Source organism: Ictidomys tridecemlineatus, chromosome 16, assembly GCF_052094955.1.
Source record: "Ictidomys tridecemlineatus isolate mIctTri1 chromosome 16, mIctTri1.hap1, whole genome shotgun sequence".
Taxonomy (NCBI): Eukaryota; Metazoa; Chordata; class Mammalia; order Rodentia; family Sciuridae; genus Ictidomys; species Ictidomys tridecemlineatus.
In genome coordinates, this window is record NC_135492.1 from 50,931,381 (window position 1) to 50,955,678 (window position 24,298).

Genomic DNA, 24,298 nt, shown 5'->3' on the forward strand with positions numbered 1-24,298 from the left:
GAAGAAGCATTTTCCAGTTCTTTATGTTCTCCTGTGCATCACCCTGTTGTGGTCTTGGCTGATTCACCCATGTTGAGAAGTCTCCAGGATTGACATTGCCTTCCCCTCTCCTCATCCTCCAACCCAAGGCCAAAGGAATCTCCTCAACACCCAGCTTGGCCGCCATGGGCTAGATTCAGGGCCAAACTCCCTGATATAAGTGGCTCACACTAGTTGGTGGATGACTGCTGTAATTTACTCCTCTCTGGTGGTTCTTCCATTTGGTAAAAAGACTTCTAATTGTAGAGCACTATTTTAGTTAATGGAGCATCAGTGTTAGGCCTGGTAAAGGCCACCAAAGAATCCAAACATCCCTGGCTTTTTTTCATCTAATCAGGTAGACTTCCTCAAGTTAGGTAGACTTAGCAGCAACTGAACTTGACAACTGAGACTGACACAGGGAATACAGGCAGTCAAAGATGGCGGTGTGTCTGGGTGCGGATGCACACTCCTGTAATCCCAGCAGCTCGGGAGGCTGAGGCAGGGGGATCACAAGTTCAAAGTCAGACTTAGCAATGGCGAGGTGCTTAGCAATCAGTGAGACCCTGTCTCTAAATAAAATACAAAAAAGGGGAGGGGGCTGGGGATGTGGCTCAGTGGTTAAGTGTCCCTGGGTTCTATCCCCAGTGCCAAAAAGGAAAGATGGCAGTGTGTGGTGACCACCTGCTTGGCTGTACAGCAGGGCCTCCCACATAGGCCTTTGGAGCAGGAAGCATACTGTTCCACGTGGTTGAGTGAGGACTCTGGGATTCTCTAGATCTCTGCTGGCCACTGAGGCAACCTATCTCACCCATGTGAACTCGGTTTCTCTCTGTGGAATGGGCTAAGCACATAGCTATCTCTGGATGTGAGGGATAAAGGACGGGATTAGGGAGAGAATGAAAAGCCAAGAGCTCAACAGTGCTCAGCCCTGAGGGTGAGCTCAACAGTTCTAGGTAGTATAATCACCCCCTGGTTGAGCATGCTCACGGAAAGGGCAGTGAGAAGAGGGTTTATCATCACAGGGCTTAGGGGTGAAGACAGATACAGAGCTTCTATTAGGGTCAGGCTCTCTAAAATTTTGATTAGAAAGTGCAGATCAGATCATAAAAGGAAGGGGAGAGATCAGAGGTGCTCATTCAGCGAGGGACCAGGGCAGCGGTCTGCAAGGAACTCGGCCTCCTTCAAACACTACAGAGCTTCCGAGATGGCTGAGGAAGCCTCTAAAAAAGGCAGCTCTGCCCGAAGGAGGCGGGCCAGGCCAATCCCCGCCCAAGGCCTCCACCTTTCCCCGCTACATCCTTCTCTCGGTGCTCATTCTGCAGCAAGAAAACTTCCTTTACCAGACAACAGAAAGTTGCCCTAGAAACTGTGGTTCTCCATCAGGAACAATTTTTGTCCCCAGTGGACACTGCAGTGTCTGGATGTCACACTGGGGGTTGGAGTACGTATGGGGGTTGCTACTACACCCAGTGGGTAATGACAAGAGAGGCTTCTAAACCTCCTACAGTGTACAGAACAAATGTGCACAGCAAAGGATTACTGGACTTAAGTGCCAAAATTGAGAAATGTCCAGTTTGGGCTCCCAGTTCCCCTCCCTGTGCATCAAGTTTGGTGATAGAATAATGTGCACAGTCAACCCCTATCCCAGCTTTGACATTCTAGAAGTTTACTTTTTCTGTCTCTTTTTTGTCTTGTTTTTGCTGACCTCTGTGAATTTCGTACTATAACTAATGAGGAGTGGCTGAGAAGACTCCTCTTGCCTAAAGAGGCCAATTGACAACAGGCTGTGGCTGCTAGGTGGCCTCCGCTGTAGATGTCATCAACAACCTCTCAGCCTCTCATCTGGGGGTCCTGAGAGGGGCAGCGGGGCAGCTCTGCAGTATGCACCCAACATGTAAGCACTGGTTCCTATTCACGGTGTGTCGCAGAGCTCTCTCTGTTGCTCAAAACCAGTTTGGTTTGAAGATTATCACCCTGTTGACACTAGCCCACTCTGTGAAACTGACGAGCCCACACACCTTTGTTGAGAGTCTGCTCCTCACCCATTACCTGAGAACCTGCGAGGAGTTTGATAAATAGACAGATGGAGGGAAGATTCTCTGGCACAGGCTTATCTTAGCCGAGGCCAATAATATTCCCCCCCACACACACATGGAATCCTCTCAAAGAAATGCATTAGTTGATTAAAGCAATTAAAAGAAAGTCTCTAGTGGGAGCAGACCACAAATGCCACCAACTCGGATTAAAGAGCACTCTCCTGAGATCTGACCATGCACTGGAAAACCTAGTGACAACTTTTCAAAGGTTAGTTCAAAACAAGTAATCCTCATGCACATCAACGTAATTCTTTCACTCCAGTGAAGCGGTTCAATAGTGAAGGTCATGGGTCTTTAGCAAGCACAGAGACAAGTAAAAGCAATTAGGCAAAATGGAAGCTGGGATTCCAGGGCTCCAGAGCCCGGCTAAACAGAGAGATCCTAACTTGCAGCTTTGCTGCTGAGAATCTGGCAACAGATTCCAAACAAGGATTCCATAACCCGATTTCGCCCTCACCCACGCTGACTGCCTGTTTCTTAGGAATGTCTACAGCCTTAGGAGGTTAAAAAAAAAAAAAATTCACCCAAAGCACAGACGATGTTACAAGCTTTCCACTGGGGTTGGAATCCTGAAAGTATTGTTTCAACAGTCCAGAGTGACACAGAAGCCAGCACAGTCAGTACTGCTTGAATAGCCAACTCGGAATAGAAGGAAAAAAGCCCACATGATCAGGGTTTCCCAATCTAGTGGAAATCCACAAACCGGCACTGGCAAGCACCATCAGCATCCCAAGGGGGCTCCTTCCAAGGCCCGGTCCTCAGGCTCCCCCCCAGACCCACTGGGTCAGAATCTGCAACCACATTAAAATCAGAGAAACATCCTCGAAGGACAACATCTTGTTCTTTTTCCTTCTCATAATCTGAGTTTCCCCAATGGGAAGATGGAGCTCAACAAAGTGCACACAATGGAAAAAACGAAAATCGAAACAGAACCTAAGAAATGCAGACCATCATGGGGCTGGGGTTGGGATAAGGACTTCCTGTCTGCACTTCGCAGTTCTCTTTGTAAGGCTAGAGTCACTTGTTTTGTCACGGGGACGGGTACTGGGCAGGGGGTACTTTTCAAGGGGAGCTGATGCTCTTGGAACAGCACAATGACGGTTTTTGAGGGACCAAAAAACGTTGGCCACTCTAGTGCGGGCTCCGCGGGGGTGTGGGGAGTGGGCTCAGGAAGCACGCCCCCCCCCACACACACACCCGAGGGAACTGGAGAGCAGCACTGGTCCCTACAAGGTTGCCCTGTAAATTCGCCCCGGGTCCTGGAAGCCTCGGCTTGCTAAAAACCCTGGGGTTCACAGAACCTCCGGCTGATCTGAAGTTTGAGCTGCAACTTTCCCTGGAATGAAATAAATAAATAAAAAAGACCGTAAGTGCTGAGATAGCGGCCCCGCCGTAGTTTTCGCCCTCTGCAATCAGCGGAGAGAGGAAGGGGTGTGAACGCCCGGGATCGGCTCCGGAAGGGGCTCTAGGAGCAGTGTGGCTGGGGCGAAAGTTGCCGCCTGTGCTCCAAACTCAGCGAGAGGTTCTCTGCCGGAGTTTGGGCCCCTAGAGCGAAAACTCAGAGAGGGCGGCGACGCGCCCTGAGAGGATTCTGGCTGGCGCTCGGGGCTGATCAGCCCTGCCCCGAGAGCCTCAGGGTGTCCCCAGCGTCCTCTCCCCGGCCGCCTACTCCTATCGCAGGGGGCGCACAGTAGGCCGCGGAGGCGGGATGTGCGTGCGCTCGCGCTCTGGCAAATACGGCCGGAGGAGTCTTGTTCCTCGGGCATTTTCCGAGGAAGTCTGGAGCAATTAGGCTCAGTCCGGGGAGAGCTAGCGAGCGACGCGGCCGGCGAGTCTGGGCCGCCTCGCTGGGAGGGAGGGGCGGCCGGCCGCCCGGCGGCGACCCCGGGCCCGGCCGCCACCATGGGTTTCGAGCTAGACCGCTTCGATGGCGACGTGGACCCGGACCTGAAGTGCGCGCTGTGTCACAAAGTCCTGGAGGACCCTCTGACCACGCCGTGCGGCCACGTCTTCTGCGCCGGCTGCGTGCTGCCCTGGGTGGTGCAGGAGGGCAGCTGTCCGGCGCGCTGCCGCGGTCGCCTGTCGGCCAAGGAGCTCAACCACGTCCTGCCGCTCAAGCGCCTCATCCTCAAGCTGGACATTAAGTGCGCCCACGCGGCGCGCGGCTGCGGCCGAGTGGTGAAGCTACAGGCACTGCCCGAGCATCTGGAGCGCTGCGACTTTGCGCCCGCGCGCTGTCGCCACGCGGGCTGCGGCCAGCTGCTGCTGCGGCGGGACGTGGAGGCTCATATGCGCGACGCGTGCGACGCGCGGCCAGTGGGCCGCTGCCAGGAGGGCTGCGGGCTGCCCCTGACCCATGGCGAGCAGCGCGCGGGAGGCCACTGCTGCGCCCGGGCGCTGCGGGCGCACAACAGCGCGCTGCAGGCCCGTCTGGGCGCGCTGCACAAGGCGCTCAAGAAGGAGGCGCTGCGCGCAGGCAAGCGGGAGAAGTCGCTGGTGGCGCAGCTGGCCGCCGCGCAGCTCGAGCTGCAGATGACCGCGCTGCGCTACCAGAAGAAGTTCACCGAGTATAGCGCGCGCCTCGACTCGCTCAGCCGCTGCGTGGCCGCGCCGCCAGGCGGCAAGGTAGGAGTCCGCGGCCCACCGCTCCCCTTCCTCCCCTTCGCCAGACCCGGGGTTAGCGGGGGCTCCGCCCCTCTCCTCCTCAGGAGTACCGGGATGCCAGGAGCTGCCTAGAAGCATCCCTGCCTCACTCTTCTTCCAGTGCTCCACAGCTGTCCATCAGCGGGTTCAAGTCGTTTACCTGTCTAAGCTCAGAGGCCCAAGGCCACAGTCCCTGCAAGCTGGCCGGTCGCACAGGGCCAAGTGTAGTCACAGCTTCAGAGGATCTGGAAAGGTTTAAAGGAACCCCATCCAAGTGTAGGGCGTAAGTGGGGAATGGACTCTAGCCAGAGTTTTGCCGCTCACCACAGCTGGGCAGGGAGGTCGCCAGGGCTCCCTTAAGGTCGGGAGTCAAGGGTCTTACATCGGTGACCCACAGAAGGAAGTATGACACGTAGGGCAAACTGTGCCCGCGATCCCACCGGGATTCCAGGAAAAAACAAAGGGAGCCCGGCATGGTGGCGCACGCCTGTGTTTCCAGGGACTAGGAAGGTGAGGCAGGAGGATCCCAAGTTCAAAGCCAGCCTCAGCAGTTTAGTGAGGCCTTAAGCAACTCAGACCCTGCCCAAAATATTTAAAAAATGGGCTGGTGATGTGACTTAGTGGTTTATCGTTCGTGGGTTCAGTCTGTGGTACAAAAACAGAAAAACAAAGGGAACGCAGAGTCAGATTAGAGTAGATTGAGATGGTTGCCAGGGAGAGGCCTCTGGGCACCTGTGGGCTCTGCGGCCACCTCCGCGTTGGTCTAGAGCCAGGTGGTGACCTCTCCAGAGTTGGAAGCCTGTTCCTGGAGAGGTAAAACGGTGAAACACAGGCCGGTACTTTTGAGGGATGCATCCGGGCATTTCAGGAAGAATCACAGGGCCCCTCCCCAGCCAGCGAGAAGGGTGGGTCTTGTGGACCTGGGACTCCTTTTAAACTCTGGACTTTTTGCTTGCCAGCTGAGTGGCCTCACAGGTGTTTCAGTTTCTGTGCATGGGGAAGGTGAGCGTTCTCCGTGGGGCGAGATCACGTGGGAAGGCCTGGCCCGTGGCCGCCCCATGCCTGGCAGAGTAAATTCGCAACACCTGCCACCTGCAGTTATTTTCAGCCTCTCCCCAGCCCACCTCACGCGGCTGATTGGCTTATAAGAGCAGCCAGAGTGAGGGCTCGCTGTGCTCCAGACTGGGTGCTTGCGGTTAAGTCGTTCCTTCTGGATGAGGTGGGTGTTGTGCTTCCCATCTTGTAAAAGAAGACACTTGAGGTTCAGGGCGGTGGGTGGGTCTTGTCCTGGGCTGCAGCTGTTGGGAGCCAGGGCTATGTTGAGACCCCCGTGCGTCTGACTCTCAGCTCAAGCTCTTAACCAGTGTTGGGTTGTCTCTCAATAGAGCCACAAGTACCACTCCTTGTCAAGTGCCAGCAACTGTGGGAAGTACTTTACGTGCATTAGCCATTTAATCCTTCGGGATGAGGAAACTGACTCAGAGAGGTTATGTAACTTGTCCAAACTCAAACAGTGACTCAGGGGAAGGAGCTGAATTCAGTTTCTTCGTCTGAGTTCTCAGTCTCAGAGTCTGGGGGCTGAAGCACTTTGTCATGGGGGGCTGTCCCAGGCACTGGGGACCGGACTGGACGTTTAGCCGCTTTCCTGGCTAGTAGTGGATCGATGCCAGTCGGTAGACCTTTCTCCCCAGTCGCAACTGTCAAAAATGCCTCTAAATATTGTCAGATGTCCCCTGAGCCATATTTTCACCAGCTGGGTGCTTTTGCTTTCCTGGGGAGGGGCATGGGCTGCCACTCTGGCTGCCTCCTCCAGATGGCCCAGTAGAGAGGGGGACAGATTTGTCTGCTTTGCCTTTCTCTGACCTCCCCCAGCCTGCCTCCTGCCTCTTCTGCACATCCAGGCCAGGCCTGCAAATTTTCCACGTCCCCTCCCCCTTCCTGTCCCCCGCCTGTCTGTCAGCTGCAGCCTCAGCAGCTGGCTAGCTCAGGAGAAGGGCAAATATTTACAGCTCCGAGGCTCACCCAGGACCCCACAGGCTATCAAGAACTGGTGTGAGCCTGTGAGTCACTCAGACCGAGGGCACATCTTGGTTTCCATTCAGGAGCCAGGTCCAGGGCAAAGGAGTCTCTGAGTTTCTTCTATCTGTGTTGTCATGTAGACTTCCTGCGTCATTTTAAAGTGACACTTATTTATAAATAAGCCATTCACTCCCACACAGCGTACACTTCGTTCATTGTTGAGATAGTTTATTATTTCTTTTTGCCTTTCTGTTTTCTTTCTGGAGTGTTTGGACAAACGCTCTCAGAATTAAAAATATGATACTTGAATCAAAACTGTAGATGCTTTTGAGGCTCCGCTGGGTTGGGAGAGGAAATCGAGGGTACTAAGTTGGGAGACAAGATGATGGTTTTGAGCACACAGCAGGGCCTTGTTCTGGAGTGAAAGCCTGCTTGGCATGTCATGGATCTCAGTGCCAGCCATGGGGACCATCAATGGTCTGCTTGGAGAGCTGCCCTAGACGGTTTTCCTGGCCCCAGACCCTGACGGGACACCGATCGTGGCCCACCTCAGCTGAGGTCTTGGGAAAGCTTGTTCCTCTAGTCCCAGAGTTAACCCTGAGTGGCCCTTGACCAGAGCTTCCCCTCCTCCTGCATCAGCCATAGAAGTCTTCCCTCTTGAAAGTGGCTAAGGACTGGTTTATTTCCTCGGGCCCACTCTGTGTCTTGCTGGGCACTGTTTCTTCACCTCCCGAAGGCAAAAGTTTTGATATTGCCTGGAACCTCTCATGTAAGCACTTAAATTTCTTTTTTTCTCCCTCCCTCCCTCTTTTTCTCTCTTTGTTATTAACAGATCCTAATGTTTGCTTCTCTGTTACAAGCTGAAATAGATAAGAAACACTCAGAAGACGGTCCGTATTGGCTCCAGAGCCTAAAACCCATTCCATGAGTGATCTGGCTAGCTCTGGGTGATCTTAGATTAGATTGAAGTGATATCTTAGATTTCAATTTTTGGATGCTTGCTGAATGCTTGGAGTTCAGCAGTGCTATAACCCACACAGACACTGTTTCCTGTTCCTGATGTAAGTTTAGGTTAGTGCTTCTCAAACTTAGCCTGGCAGGAATCACTAAACCTACCTGAGTCCCATCCCTAGAGATTCTGATCCCTGGTAGGGCGGGCCTGGGGCCTGAGGCTCTGCCTTTCTAATGAGCTCCCTGGGGATGCTGGTCCTTTGAAGGGCTGTTGAGTGAGTAGAGCAACCTGGGCTGGTCTTCTCTGTATCTCCATGGTTTTACTGATGTAGTGGGTTAGTTACTTGGCAGTGCTGGGGGTCTAACTCTGGCCCTTGCATGTGCATTACAAGGCCCTTGGCATGAACTTCGTCCCAGCCCTCTGATCATTGCCTGGTCCCCTCCCTGATCATTTTAGAACCAGGATGAGGTTTTAAAATCCACGTCACCAGCAGTTACTTGCTAGGTTGCCATCGTCTAGAAAGACATGCTAACATGTCAGAGTCTAGGCTGCAGCAGACCTGGTGACTACACGGTTTTGCTTCCGGCCTGTTTCCGATCCTAACACACCTGACCGTAAGAGCAATTCCACTTTAGAACACAAGTTTCTTTGGCTTTCTGCAAAAGGGAATATCCTGGGTAAAGTTTCTTTGGGATTATGAGACGTTTGAGGCTGATCCTTACACCTCCTGCTCGTGGATACCCTCATCCCGTCTTTCGTTACGTGCTGTGGATCTTACCTCCTAATATGCCGTGAGCCTCTTCGCTATTCTCCAGCTCATTCAAGTGATCCATCTGTCTAAGCCAAGGTTTCTCCCTGCCTGCCCCTTAACACCTTGGATTGGGTGATTCCTGGTGGTGTGTGCATTCACGGTGGTGATGCAGAGAGGTGGTTTGCACATCATAGAATGTCCAGCCCCATCCCTGGCATCTGCCTACCCTGTGGAGTTGAAGGTATCTCCAGACCTGGCCAAATGGGGGAGCAAATTGGCCTTGGCCTCCACCATCACTGACTCCGGCCTCTGCTTCATTCGTTGCCTGGTGCCAGGAATCTTCTCTTGGAGATGCAAATGTGGCCTCACTCTTCCTTACTAAGTTTTTTGCCTTCCTGTTTCCTGTGCGTGGCCCTAAGGTCCAGCCTGCTCTAGAGCCTGCTGGCCACCTGCCCTCCATGTTCCTCTTCCAGTTTCCTTGGTCTCTGAGGGTTCGGGATGTGTCCCCAAGCTCCCCACGCCTCTGAGCCTGTGTGCTCTTGTCTGCACCTGGGACCTTCTTCCCAAGTTCACTGTATCATCTGCAAGTTTTTCACCTCTCCCCTCCCCCCAGCCCTTGGGCCACCACTGAGGATTTGCTCCTATGTAGGTGACCCTGTGTATCAGCTTCAGCACCCCTGCCTGCAGAAGACCAGACTTCTCTGACCCGCAGCGTCTGGTGCCCACACCTCTCCCTGTGGCACTCCTCCTTCATGACCTTTATCATAGCTGTAACTGAATAACTGACAGGATCTGTCTTATTCAGGGCCATGTCCCCTGCACGGGATCCTTTACCATGTACACGGTAAGCTCTTGGTGTATTCCTTTGGTGGACACCTTCAAGACCAAAAGGGCTGTCCTGCCAGCCCTCAGAACTTGGCAGGTTGCTAACCCCACATGGGTTGGCACTAAACAGGAATGGGATTGTTCTGTGACCTGCTCCCTGCTGGGGAAAAATTGTTTCCAGGTCTTTGGGCGGCATACTTTGTCGACCATTGGATACACCCAGATCAAGTTGTATCAAGCCCCAAATCTCAGAAACTTTTTTTTTTTTTTCCATTTCAGAACTGGAGATAAGTGACTCTAATAAACAATTGTGTCAAAAGATGTTCCAGATGTCGGGACACTTTGAAACCTATCTAGGAGTGTGTGCCACCCACTGTCTTGTCTCCGGCACCTTCCCGTAGCACATCTAACCAACCAATCGACTTGAGCTAGAAGAATCGAAGGCTTTTGCCTCTATCCCATTCCTGTGGTTTATAAAGAAAGTTAGGATTCAGTTTATAAATGTATCCCCAACCACACTGGGTTAAATGAGCTTTACCTGAGTGATGCAAATGTCAAGGTTCGTGTACTAGTGGTTCTTTGTTCAGAAACGATGCCTGCCTCTCTGTAAAGAGCATTTGAGTAAGTATCTTTCTAAAGCATCTGTGCACTGGACTGTTGACCAAGAAGCTTAAAATGAAATGAAAGTGTTGGGCCACACTTTCAGAGATGAGCATATGCACACACGGTCTTCATCTTCTCCTTGCTTTTTGCTGTTCACTCTTTTTAGGAGAGAGACAGTAGAATATTGTGAAGCAGATTGGTTAAAGTCTAAGTGTGAACCCAAAGTTCAAGTCAGAGCTCAAGCACCCAAATCAGCAAAGTGTTCATTCCTGTAGCAAAACCCCCTCAGCATTCGCACAGGCTTCCCCAGGACTGTGGCTCCGTGCCAGGCTCCTCATGGGTTGAGCTGTGCATATGTTCCTCTATTTCATGCTCAGATCCTGTAGACTTGTCTCTTACCCTGACTGTTACCTTGCACATGGCTGATGGGAACAGAGAAGTCCAGAAGTTTAGGTAGCATGCACAGCATGTTCCCCAGGCTCTTTTGTTGGCTTCCAGTCTACGGTGACAAAATATGCTCGTCCCTTGCCACATGTCCTGTTTTCAAAGGTCCAGTAGAGAATGTGTGGCATGGAAGACAGATCCTAGCTATAAGAGATTTCAACTAACTAAATAAGAAGGAACACAGAGATGGTATCCTGGATGGATAGTGCCTCATATCTTTACATTTTATCTTGGTTGTTTTAAGGGTGGTTAATGGTAGGAATCAAGTGAAATCCTTCCAGACATACTGTTGTTTCGGTTGATCACCTTATGTCCCGAGTCCCTGGCTTCCTATGTCCTGTGGTGGCTCCTTGGGATACAAAAGTTAAATTGAGGAGCTTTAATTCACGGGACCAGACACCACTTGTGCCTCTGAAAATACAACCCAAGTCTTGCCGTTCTTTGCTCACCCAAGCTTTTTGAGCTGTGAGATAGTCACTGCCTCCCCGCGAGTAATGGTGTCCTAATAAGCCGGTTCCAATAAGAAGGGGAAGTGGTGTAACATAATCATTACTCTTGTAAAGAAAATGACTACCAGATGGAGCCGGGCAGCCATCTTTCTCACCCGCTCCATGTGCCTAATTACAGGGCACACACACCCTTCAGGAGAGCAGCCCTGTAGCACCCGGACCCCAGGAGGGGACATGTGTGCAGCCAGGAGTCCTGGGCAGAGAGGTTACCCTGGAATTTCATTCACATCCGCTTTTAGGTGCCCTGTGCATTTTGCTATGGGTGGGGATCAAAGAGGGACAAAGTCCCATCAGCCTGCTGTCAAGGTTGGGTGTGGGCTGTGGGTGCAGCAGCAGGCTCCTGGTGTCCTGAGCTGAACTAGTGTGTAAGTTGTCATCCAGACCCTGGAATTGGTGGTACCAAGCCCTTAGGGAACATGTGCCATGTGTTTGACACCATAGGTGCGTATTAAAAAAAAAATGGCTGGAGAAATGTTAGAAAACTGGATTGTTCTAGAGAGGAATGGAGGAGCATTCAATTTGACCATGAGCCTCCCATTGGCCTGAGCAGCTCAGAATTTGGATTTCTCTTCTGTTTTCCCATGGCAGGAAGCAGGTGGAAGAGGGGCCTCCAACCCAGTTCCACTGCCTCAGGGTGGCAGCTCAGCCCTATGAGGTCCAGGGGAAGCCGACAGGCTGCAGGGCTGGGGCAGGTATTCATATCTGTCCCATGCAAATTAAAGCCTGGCCAACCTCCCTCCTCCTCATAAGTGAGAGCTGATCGGTTCATAGCCTTCGCTTTCTTTGTAATTTGGGGAAGAAAATCGGGTTGGGTAATTGAATATTTGAATTTCAACAACTCCCATCACCCTGTCTGTTGGGACTGCTGTAACTAAAATACTCCCAAACTGGTCCACTTATAAGCAACAGAAATTTATGTCTCAGAGTTCTGGAGGCTGGGAAGCCCAAGGTCAAGGTACAGGCAGATTCAGTGTTGGGTGAGGAGCTTCTTGTTCACCGGTGGTATCTTTCCTCAAAGGGGAAGGGTCAGGGGTCTCTCCAGGGCCCCTTTTTATAAAGTACACTAATTTCTGATCACAGCTCAAGGGCTCCATCTGTGAATACCGTTTGCTGCCTTGGGGGTAGGATCTCAACATGTGAATTTCAGGGGATGCAGATATTCATACCATAGCACCCCCCTTAGTCCATCCAGTGGGCATGTTAAGGTCCTGCAGCACTTTAAACAAGGCCTGTGGAGGTAATGTTGCTGGTGGAGTCCATGTTTTGCGTAGTTTTGGTGAATATCCACCCAGAAAGCAGATGCATCGATGACAAAAATATGCAAGGTACTAGAAATAGAAAATCACACCTTTAGGGGTTTCTCTGTTTTGTTTTTCTCTTGGAAAGCATTGGGCAATTTTTATTTATTTCTCTTACATTATTTTCCAAAACTCTCTTGTTTGGCTTGTTCATATTCTTACACAATCTTGCAGATATTGTGACTCTGGCTAAGCTATTTTTGTTTGCTTGCTCCTGTACTCGCTTCCCTGTGCCCTTTGTCTGGTGGCAGCCAGTTTGGGTGAGGGATACAGCCTGCTAAGCCTCCCCTTGACCGTCTCCTCCCTTCCAAGTTCAGCCTCAGGCATGAGCTGCTTCCTCTGGATTCTCCTTCCAAAAGGCATGCTTTAGGCCTGGAGATTGAATTACAGGGAGGACTTTACTCTACTTCATTCAAAATTACACAGTTTGCATTATGAAGGGAACAGAAGCGTGTGTGGCAGGGGAGACACCCAGCTCCTCAGTGCAGACCCTGGGGCAGCCCGCTCTCCCTCCTGGCCCCCCAGCCCCGCCTCTGCACATTTTTGACTGGAGGCTGCTGCTAAATATGCAGCCCTTTCTTGTCACCAGTCAAGAGGCAGAGCTGTGTGCCTCTCAGGGAGCTTTGCATAATCTGGGGCTGAGAGGAACCCTGTCACCCCAGACACAGGCCAGCGGTCACCGGGAGGTTTTCCTCTGAACCCACTGGGCAGCTTTCCAGCCGAGCCCGCTCTGTCTGCACCGTGAGTCTGCAGCAATGGCCGGGAAACACCCGTCACTGTGCAAGAAGGGATTTCAGGAAAAGTCCACAGTGACAGTGGCCTGGATGGACTCCATGAGCCACCACACTGATTCGGAGATGGCATGCACCCAGATTGCTGAGGCCGGGTTGTCTGGAGGAGGTGACAGAGTGACACTGAAATGAAAAGGGGCTTAGCCGGTAGAAGACAGTTCACATTCTCAGATGCTTCAAAAGAAAAGGCGTCTTCATGACCATCATGAGGCGTCTTTGTGACCATCATGAGGCGTCTTTGTGACCATTTGAGAACAGTCGTGTCACTTAACAACTTACGTGCATTCGGAGAGCTGCCTCCTCTGGTGATTTTGTCACAGGGCAAACACTGGAAAGTGTATTTATACAGATTTAGATGCCACCGATGACGCGGGGCCGTTCAGTCTTGAGGAGAATGGCCCTGGTGTGTGTTGATTGCAGCGTATGACTGAACAGTTGGTCTTTGACTTTTCGTTGTGATGTCTCTCCCCGACCCCCCCAGATTCTGAAACTGTCAGACCCTAAGTCGAAAGCTGGCCAGGTTATGTTTTAGGTAACTTTAACACCCATCCAGGCATTGCATGTTGGAATAGGATCGCAAAGCTTATTGTAAGCATCGTTGGCTGTAGGTCCTAAGATGTGAACTTTTTATCTCTGCTTGTGACTTCCTGGCCTAGGTGGTTTGGGACTTTATGTCACAGTTAGGTCTTGAAATAGCTCCTTTTCCAAAGTCTTGCTCTTTGTTTTGGTCAGCTTTTTCACTCCTATGACAGACTTGACAAGAACAAATTTAGAGGAGAAGTTGATTTGGGGACTCATGGTCTCAGGAGTCTCAGTACATACATGGCCAGCTTCGTTCCTGGGGGCCTGGGATGAGGCAGAACATCGGGGAGGAAGGATGTGGTGGAGGAAGGCAGCAGGGGCATAGTACCAGGAGGATGAGGGAGAGCTTCATGCAACAAAGACAGAACATGAACCCCACAGCCACACCCCCGGGATTCACCTCCCCCAGCCACACACTCCCTTGCTTAAGGCTACCTCCCAGTCAACCCCTCTGAGGGATTAAGGCACTGATTACTTAGGCTCTCAACCCTCTAAGCCTTCTTGCATGGTCTCACACATGAGCTCAGGGGGTCGCCTCACACCTAAACTGTGGTGTCTTGTGTCAATCCTAGATCCCTAAGACACACCTGCCTTCCCCTAGGGCCCAGCTGCCCTCTCAAATTGGGTTCTGGGGTGGAATCTGGGGTGCCAAGGGGCTTTTGGACTTCCTCCCAGGTGCAAGGAGATAGTGATGTCCCTGGACACCAGGATAGGACTTCCCTTCCTCCTGGCACCCTCACCCCTGGCTCCTGCGTGGGAGCTCCCCATCTTCTGGGTGCTAGCTGTTAGGGAAGTGGGGCCTGCCCCAGGAGGCAGGGGCACCTCTGGGCAAAGCTACCGAGGAGGTGGCCCCTCACTTCTCCTTGGTGCTGCTGTTTCTTCTCTGTTCTTTGCCTGTTTTCTTCCCAGCCCATCCAGACAGGCTGATCTGGTAGAATGTGGAGCTGACCAGAGTGTCAGGCAGTGCCCAGGACCCTGTGCTCCCAAACTCACTGACTGTTCTCCGCCTCCACTGGTTAGATACAAGTCCACAGTTTTTCATTTTTTTGTACTGGAGATTGAACCCAGGGACACTTAACCACTGAGCCACATACCCAGTCCTTTTTTATATTTTATTTAGAGACAGGGCCTCACTGAGTTGCCTAGGACCTCATTAAGTTGCTGAGGCTGGTTTTGAATTTGTAATCCTCCTGCCTCAGCCTCTGGAGCTGCTGGGATTACAGGCATGCACCATGCGCCCAGCCCACAGTTTTGTGAACTTTGTTTCTCTGACCTGTTGTGTGCCATCATCTGTCAGCCATCCTGGGCTCCCAGGCCCACATGCTTGCTGGCCTTGGCATGTTGTCTGTCCAGCTGACCCTGTGCTGCCTGCAGCCCACTTGGTGAGCACCACCTGCAGGTCCAGGCTGAGCTGCCCCCTGGTTGGTCTTTTCATTGTGTCTTCTCCACCTCCAGAATAAAAACTGTCCTCCAGGCTCGACTCCAGCTGGATCCTGGGGTGGAAGGCCAAAGAGAGATGTAAGAAGACAGAAGAGTGTGTCTTCTCTTCTCTTCAGGCCTCAGATCTCCCAGGCTTGTGTTAGACAGATTGAGCTCATTTGGGATCAGCCAATGTCCATTGCTTGGATTTTGCTGAAGGGTGAAGAGCATGTGGCCTGGGGGCTGAGATGAGCCCAACCCTGCGCCTTGATTGTGTTCTGAGGACTTGCTCTCATTCCGAATATGGAGCATTTATGTACGGGAATTTTAAGCTGTCTGATTCTCTATCCATATGCATTCTACAGATGAAGAAACTGTGGTCCTGACTCAAAGTCCGAAATCTTAAACCATTATGCCGTTTCCCCTGGGGCATCGTACCCTCAGGGTGCTCTTGGGACTATCAGAGACTCTTCATCTTTGCACCTATTGTTGTATGATCCAGTATGCATGTGTGAACTCCTAATTACACAGCTGTTCTACTGGCTAATCCTTCTGCCAGGATCAGTCTTTGGAGGCTGATAAGACAGGATGTAGACATTTACCATCTTTGTGCAGACAGCGGGACCTGGATTCCAATCCTGGACCTCCTACTTTGCCACTATGTGAGACTGAGTCTGTGAGCCTCCTGAGCCTTGGTTTCTCCAGGCGTGGCGAGTTGATATGATGCCTGTCTCAAAAGGCAGCTGGGTTGCTTTATCTGTTGCCCCCCTGAAGGAGGGCTCTTACTCCTCTTTGTTTTATTGTGTTGGGTCATGGAGAAAATTGCAAAGATGGGTTATGATCAAGTACCCAAACATACCAACATTGGGTCAGTTTTCCTTTAAATGAAGGACACCAGTATCAACACAGTAGGGACAGCAGGAAGGGCAGCACCTGGACCCCCTTGGCCCTCACCCCATTTATGCATCTCTTCAGTTGGTAGAATTGACCCAGGGGTCATTTTTAATATTAATGTACTCTATCCTGAAGCACTTGGAGCCCAGAAACAGGTTACATGGTTAATCAAATATTTATGTTAGCATGTGAATGTGTTGTATGAGATTTAGTGCTTATAACATCTATTAATAATTCTTCTGACAATTAAACATCATTAGGATTGCTATTGGGAGGGAGACTAGAAAGGAGAAACCAGAATCAAGGTTGTGAGGTGAGAATAGAATAGATCTGGTAATCAGATGGAGAGATGAAGAGCATCAGCCCAACTGAGCTTTCAGTGGGTCTTCCATGTGAATCTCCTGCATGTTGATTTGCTACTGTTACTCCTGAAATAGAAGCTGCAACCTAAAGCCAGCTTCTCTAAACCTCCTGGACAGCAGAGGAGTTCAAGGTGCTTGTAGAAAATAAGAGGACCCTTCTTTCTTCCCAGAAATTGCACCTCTCAAGCCATTGTCCGTCAACTGGATGGTTTGCATGCAGCCCTTTGAAGAACGCATTTTTGGCCTTTGTCCATGTGTTCTTCTAGAGGTCCCTGAGGCAAGGGCCAGGTTCAGGTGTCTTCGGCACCTCGGATCGCATCTATTACAGATAAAGCATTTCACAAAAATGGCTTGTAGTTTTGTTCCACCCCAGGTCTCTTGTGGTAGCCCTCCTATACATGAGTTCCTATTTTGCAGCCTCCACAGCTGAACCATCTGGGGGAGGACATAAGGTGATGTTGACCTACATGGAGTGGTCGTCTGCCTTCCACCCTAGAACTGGGTCATGCAGAGGAGTGAGGGAAGTCTCAATTGTTAAGTGCCAGCTTGACACCTAACTGGTTCCATAATATGGGACAACATCCTCCCCAGGCTTTGTCTTCCTCTTTGTGACATGAGGATGGTAACACTGTCACTCTCTAAGACAGGGCCCACGAGGAAACGTAGTAAAGCATTTAGGTGTTCAGTAGAGTTTCTGGCACATGCTGGTTGCCAATCAATGTCAGCTGTTACCAGGGGCAACACGGTTTAATACAATAATCCTTCCCCGGGCCCCCAGCATGCTTGCTTTCAAGTGGTTATCACACAGTAGATTTTAAACTAATCTGCGTCATCATCTGATTGTGAGTTCTTCTTTGTACCTCCTTTGAGGTTGTCGGACTAAAGCCATCTGCCTCGGATTAGTGGGGAGCTGCAATATCTATCATTGATTAGTTTTGAAACCCAGGCATGTCAGATATGAGATAACTTGCTTGAGTTCCCGGTTGTTTCTGACTACTCCTCTCCTCTAAGAGGACAAGCAAGAAATGGACTCGGGAAGAGTTTTTTGTGTCCAAGGCAGAAAAACAGCTTGGACTTGGGGGTCGTGTTTACATCTCAGAAGCGTTAGGTGGACGCTGGAGTCCTGCTCTGTTAGAGCAGTGAAAGTTGTTGCCCTTGTATCTGCTCAGATGAGTTCCAGAGACGGCTGGCGTGGGGGGGGACTGTGGATGCTACTGCTGTTGATTGGGTTTCTTTCAAATGCAATGAAATATGCTCTTACTAAGAAGATTCAGCTGGTTTTCGTTAGTGACCATGGCTTGATGGAGACTAACTTCTCTTTTATATCAAAATTCTCTTAACTATGTCAAGGAAGCCATCCTTCCAAAATGAATGTTATGTTGTTCTTATGGAACACCCAGTTCTTAGACCAGAAAGGGATTTTTGCTGTTGTCATTGTTTTTCAATGATAAATGGATAAATGGTCATTTTTTATTTTAGAGGATTTTTGTAATTAATGGTTAGACTCTTGTGAAATTTTTTTGGGAAGGGTACTGGCAATTGAACTCGGAGGCACTCAACCACAGCCCTATGTTGTATTTTATTTAGAGTCAGGGTCTTGCTGAGTTGCTTAGCACCTCACTTTTGCTGAGGCTGGCTTCGAAATCCTGATCCTCCTGCCTCAACCTCCTGAGTTACTGGGATTACAGGCATGCATCATGCACCTGGCTTCATATGAAATTTTAAAACAGGTTTTATTTTTCTGTGTATGAATAAGTCATAAGGACACGATGACCTGTGATTACTAAGAACTATAGTCAGTAATAATAATAATGTATTATAATTTCAGAGGGGGTTATAGGGATTGATCCTAAAGGTACTTTACTACTGAACCATATCCCCAGCCTGCTGTCCCCCCTTTCCTTCCTTCCTTCCTTCCTTCCTTCCTTCCTTCCTTCCTTCCTTCCCTCCCTCCTTCCTTCCCTCCCTCCCCCCCCCTCACTAAGTTGCTGAGACTGGCTTTGAACTTGCGATCCTCCTGCCTCTGCTTCCCTCCGGAGTCACTGGGATTACAGGCTGGGACACCCTCCCCTGCTTGTAGAGAGGAGGAGGGTTCTTTTGCAACACTTGGAAACTTAGTTGCATGTTGAGGCCTAAGGCAATACACGACCCCTTCTTCAGAAAACCCCTGGGGCACTGCAGGGAGAGACACCAGGTTCCTTTGCCTGCTATTGTGGGGGACTCCCATAGTTGTCCCATGCCATTCAAAAGTTGCCCATGTTGTCCCAAAAAAGGTGGAAGAGAAAAGCTTCATTAGGAAGCAGTCAGTATCCAAATGAAATCTTTTGTTGTAAGTTTCAGTTATTTTTAACCAGCTTATGACAAAAAACTTCATATTTTTGTTACCGCTGTTGACTGGTGACGAGTCCTTGCTTCCCCAATGTTGAAGTTTAATACCAGAGAAGCACGCCGAGGCAAGTTTAGAGTGGAAAATAGAAGTTTATTAAAGGACAGCAGAAAAGACTTGTCCTGGAGGAAGAAGGGGACCCAAGAGGTGGAAATCCGGTTGTCTCTCCATTTTATAGTTTTTGGTGATGGAATGTACATGGGAAGGCCTGAAGGGTTGGGACAAAGGTGAGCCAAAGAAGTAATCTGGGCAGGAAGGACTTCATTAACACTTCTTTGGGATGAGCTATCTTCAAATCTGCTGGGGCTGTTCATTAACATTTCTTTGGGATGGACTTTGGGCCTAGGGCTTTTCTTGGGACTTCATTAACATTTCAAGAGTTGCTCTACTTTTCTGGGAATTCATTCTCAACATGGCCTCCATTTTAGATCTCACTCGATATTAGACCCCATTTACCTAACTACACTGACTACCTAACTTTAAATCTGGCTTCATTTTGATAAGTGTTTAATACCTTGCTTAATCAGAAAACATTAGTGAAGCAAAGGCAGCTGGTATTCAGTTCTCGCGAGGTCTCCTCCTTGTAGCTGGAGATATTTCACAGGTGCATTAGTTCCCTGCAGCTCTCAAAGGCTGTAGAGCAACAGGTGGTACAAAAGGTTCACTCTGCTTTAAAAAAAAAATTGTTTTATTGATTTATTTTTTATGTGGTGCTGAGGATCGAACCTAGTGCCTCACAAGTGCTAGGCAAGCTCTCTGCCACTGAGCCCCAGCCCCACTCTGCTTTTATTTCTCTGCTGCTTTTTTGACTGTTGGAGCTTGTGCCAAGTCAACCTCTGCTAGTTTGATTTAAAGGGTATCGTGCTGCCCAATCTCCAGCAGACTGTTTTGTGTTAAAAAGCTCTTTATTGCAGACCTATTAGACAGGAATGACTTTGTGAAAATGTCTCCTCCCCCTTTTCCATAAGATTCAGGATTTTCTGTTTTCCCTCTGTGTCTGCATCTGACTTTTTCTGCACCATCCCTGCCCCCCCAGATCTCCAACAGAGATGACCATTGATGGGCCATGCATGCGCTCCAACTTCTGCAGGGGGCTGCCGCTTGAACCTTTCAGGTCTCAACATGAATGCCACCATTGAGAAGGGCCAAGGAACAGAGTCACCATCTAGATGACCAGTGTCCAGTGGGCAGGTCAATAGAAGGGGGCATTGCAGACAGCAGGGCAGTCTTGTTAGGAGATGTTCGCTGGGCATTTTTATGTGGTCATTCCAGGGCCAGGAGGTATCTGGACATGGTTGGAATCTTCAAAAGACAGGGCAAGAGTTTGAGGTTGGGTTTCAGGAATTTCATTGGTTAAACTTCCTAAAAGATAAAGGATTTCTTAAATGATTAGCTCTGGCTGTCCCAAGTCCACTTCTAAAGAAAATCCCTATCTTCAGTTTCCTGTTTGTAAATAACCACATGGACTCATTTGTCCCCTGTAGGGTGAAGAAACCAGAAGTCTAACTCTTGTCTTGCACCGGGACTCAGGCTCCCTGGGATTCAATATCATCGGTGGCCGGCCCTGTGTGGTATGTTAATTACTAAATGTGTTTTCCCTTCCCCGAGGTAGCTGGAGGAGAGGGGTTTGAGGGATGTGTGTATGGTGGGGTAAGGATTGGAAGCCCTGGTCACTTCTCTCTGCTCTCCGTGATTAGAGTTCACTGCATGTCACCGTCTTCACACAGGGTTTTTTCTTTTGCTCTAGACTTCTGCAAGATGGCAGCTCATTCTTTGTTTCTCATTTGGGGTGCATTTTGGTTGAGCTGGATGAAGGTGTGCGAGGGGGTGCAGATGGAACTGAATGACCCAGCCACCCCCTGTCACCAAGCTGGACGGGGGCTGCCACTCTGTCTGTTCCTCCTAGGTCAGGGATGGTCCCCACCCATGGGTCTTCACCTCCTTTGACCTGTTCTGCCCATTCATCCTCAGCTTCTGCCCTAGAAAGAAGAGGCCAGGGGCTGGGGCTATAGCTCAGTCAGTAGAGTGCTTGCCTCGCATGCAGCAAGGCCCTGGGTTCAAACCCTAGCACCCCCCCCCCCAAAAAAAAGGCCAAAGTCACCCCTGTCACTTTAACCTGCAGGAAAACGGCTGCAGAGAGGGCCCCCAGGGAGCAGCAAGGGACATGTTTCAGGGTATCGCCTGTCGAGGGGGATTGTCTTGACAGTGAACCATCTCTTGCTCTTCTGTGCCCGTTTGCTCTTTTGTCAACTCAAATTAATTGAAAGAAAGGAAAAGAAAAATGAAGTTTGTTGGCCGGGCGTGGTGGTGCACACCTAGAATCCCAGCAGCTCGGGAAGCTGAGGCAGGAGGACCATGAGTTCAAAGCCAGCCTCAGCAACTGTGAGGCGCTAAGCACTTCAATGAGACCCTGTCTCTAAGTAAAATACAAAATGGGACTGGGGATGGGGCTCAGGGGTCGAGTGCCCCTGAGTTCAACCCCTGGTACCACTGCCCATTAAAAAAAATATATATATATTGTTTGCTTGTTCAATAACAAGCAAATAACAAGAAACAAACATTGATCACACAGGTTGTGTGCTAGGGCTGGAGATCCAGCTACACCAGGGAGCAGGGGTCCCTGTGGGCATGGTGTTTGTACCAGGCAAGAAGCAGGTCAGTGTAGTCAGTTTTTCCAGAGAACAGTAAGGAGGGCTGGGAGGGTGGCAAGTACGGTAGGTTTCTGGAAGCAGTGGGCACCATCAGCTAGGTTAGGAAAGATCGTGGGCAGAAACCTAAAGGATGAGAAGATGCCAGCCTTGTGGCCATGGGGAGTGGTCCCTGCTCTCACAGAACTCTCATCTAGATGGGGACTCACATCTTCGGTGGGGCAGAAGACTTCCCTGTCCTTGCTGTAGGATCTGTGCTGGAACTAACTAGGCAAACCGGGGGACACTTATCCCCAGAGGAGGAGGTGTCCTGGGGAGGATCCATTGCAGCTGAGTTTTGAAGGATGCGTAGGAGTTCACTGGCTCAGAGGACCATATTCTTTGGTACAGTTGAGCCCTGTGAACTATAAAATAAATCAATTTTATTGAGTTAGCTAGAAAATGTATCTGTACTATTGAACCAGTGTGTTAAGTTCCTCTACGGATTGCAGGCACAAGGGAGGATTCTAAACAGCAAGATCAAATGTGACTCTGAAGCCACGTCCCTATCCCTTTTCATTTTTTAATTTAGGGACAGGGTCTCACTGAGTTGCTTAGAGCCTCACTAAATTGCTGAGGCCGGCTTTGAACTCGTGATTCGCCTTCCCAGCCTCCTGAGCCCCTGGGCTTGCAGGGGTGTGCCTCCATGAGTGGCTCACCTACCCATTTTTGAAGACCACTGAACTTGAAAATGACGAACTGGCCTTGCTGTGGGGGCTTGGCACCTCACATGAGGCCCAGAGCAGGGAGAGTACTGCGAGTTAGGGAGTTGGGGGGGAGTGGGTGAGGCTGGGCAGGGAAGCATCAGAAAGAGGCCTGGAGAAGGAAACTGGCCTGATCTCCAAAGGCCTGGTAAGTCCCGTGGTCTGGGGCTTGAATTGGCTAAAGCAGCGGGTGTCCAAACAGTCCAAACCGCAGTCATAATCCAGGGAGTGACATGAAGAGATTTATGCTTATAGACTTAGCTTTTGGCCAAAGCTATAGTTTCAAAAGACAAAAAAGGTTTTATTATTAAAAAATGGCAGTTTAGTTGGAAGTGATGTGCTCATTAAAATGATGAACATTAGCTGTCGTAGACACAGCGTTAGTACTGAGGGTGCGTTAGAGGTAGGAAGGTGAGCAGGAGCAGAGGGCCTTCCCCTTGCCAAACCACAGGGACATGCACACAGGTTCTGTGTTCCCTCTTATCTCTGTGATACTCTTAAGAAACTGCGGAGTACCAGGTATGGTGTCATCCCAACAGCTCGGGAGGCTGAGGCAGGAGGATCATGAGTTCAAAGCCAGCCTCAGCAAAAGCGAGGCCCTAAGCAACTCAGTGAGACCCTGTCTCTAAATAAAACAGGAAATAGGTCTGTGGATGTGACTCAGTGGTCGAGTACCCCTGAGCTCAATCCCCCTCCCCCTAAAAAAGAAGAAGAAAAAAAGAAACCGTAGAATCATGCAGCTTGGCATATTCTTCTTTTGACTCTTTACAATTGGCTAAACTCCAGGCTGCGTGTCCTTGTGCAATCTGGTCTAGTCCTTGCAGCCAGGGATCTGCCCTCCAGAGCTTTGGGAGGCCAGGAAGCACACTGGGTCCCTGTGTCCAAGCAGGTGGCCCCAGGAATCCAGACAGGGGACTTGGATCCACATTCTTCAGGTGACAGAAGGCTTGCAGGCTACCCAGCAGGGACCGCAGTTGACTCTTCCCAAATCACCTTTGCCACCCTTTGTCCTCCTTCCTTTGTGCGTCCATCATTACCAGTTTTAAGAGACAATGTCAATAAACTGAGTCACTTCACTTGTTAGATGTGTAAGTCTTTTGCAGCTAAAAGAGCCCAAATGAGGAGGACCATTTTCTGCCTCAGTTCTAGCCACATCAGAGCGGTGTCCGCAGGTCACAGAGGTCAGACGTGTCCAGGGTTAGCTCCTGTTGAGAAACCTGATGGGCTTACTAATGTCACCCAGCAGGGTGGCTGGTTTCTGAGCCTGGTCCAGTAACAAGCCCCTTTTCACCAAGAATACTTTTCTTCTTTGTGCCTAACAAAGGGCATATTTCACATTCTTTTCTTTTTCCTATAAAAAGGTGACATAAGGATAAGCCAGTCCTGATTTCATAGATTGCCTGAATGTTCTCCACTTATGTACTCCACTTATGCAAGAACTCTGTGTCTATCCTCCAGGGGAGAGTTTGCTGTGGTGGGTTTTAAGAGCTTGTCCTGATTCACAGAAACAGCATACTGAACTCTAAATGTATTCCACGCTGGGGCCTGGAGAATCTGGCAGGCCGTTGGGTGCCTAGTAAGGAGCCGAGATGAACCATGATGCACACGTGTGGCTGGGAACAGAAGCAGGGGGCAGTTCAGACACAGAAGTGTCCCAAGCACTCCTGCCAGGGTGCTAGTCCTAGACTCTCTCAGCCCCACACAGTGACAGCAGCCTGGGGGATCCGACCCCTCGCACAAGCCTTGGGCAGGTGTTCTATGTCCAGTACCTGGGGTGAGAGAAGTCCCATTCATCTTTCTTTTACCCAGGCCAGCAAAACAGATCCCCAGTCCTGTTAGTTCAACTTGATAAATAGCTCTGACTTAAAATGTGTTAGGCAAGGAGCCAAACAAACTAAAAATAAAGGGATGTCCTTTGAAGAGAAAAATCTATCAAAATGGACCTGATCAGGTTTTCTTCGTTTCTGTGCCTTTTGTATCTAGTCCTCACCAGCTCCCCCTCTCCCCCGCGGGCTTCGTGGAGCCTCAGTTCTGGTGCTTGGTTTTGCTTGCTCCAACTCTCTGATTTTGGTTGGATCTTTCTAGTCTCTCTTAGAATAATTGTGTGCAGCGTGGCATTTTGTAAAACACACCAAAGCCAAATTTTCATTCCCCTGTCTGCTGTTCTTCTCCAGCCAAGAAATGTAAAGTGGTTCCATCAAAGGAAACAAAAGATTCCTTTTCATATGATATATCGACATCAGCTTTTAGGGAACACAGCCATCTTTGTAAATCCTTGGTGGTCCAATAGGCTGTTCAGGTTCCTGAATCGG

General features: G+C 50.1%; 1 protein-coding gene across 3 annotated transcripts in view; it reads left to right on the forward strand.

Moving 5' to 3' along the window:
* Positions 1–3,820: 3,820 nt before the first annotated feature.
* The window catches only part of Pdzrn3 (PDZ domain containing ring finger 3), a 201,683-nt gene continuing 181,205 nt past the window's right edge, over positions 3,821–24,298 (forward strand). Inside the window, exons 1-2 of one of the 3 annotated variants that reach the window (XM_005333884.5) lie at positions 3,829–4,742; positions 20,080–20,166. In XM_005333884.5, coding sequence (XP_005333941.2) covers positions 4,020–4,742; positions 20,080–20,166 — 810 coding nt within the window. In that variant the 5' untranslated portion in view covers positions 3,829–4,019. Of the gene's footprint in view, positions 4,743–5,894; positions 5,980–20,079; positions 20,167–24,298 lie in introns of those variants that run through there. The other 2 variants (XM_078033580.1, XM_078033578.1) reach the window with 2 other exon arrangements.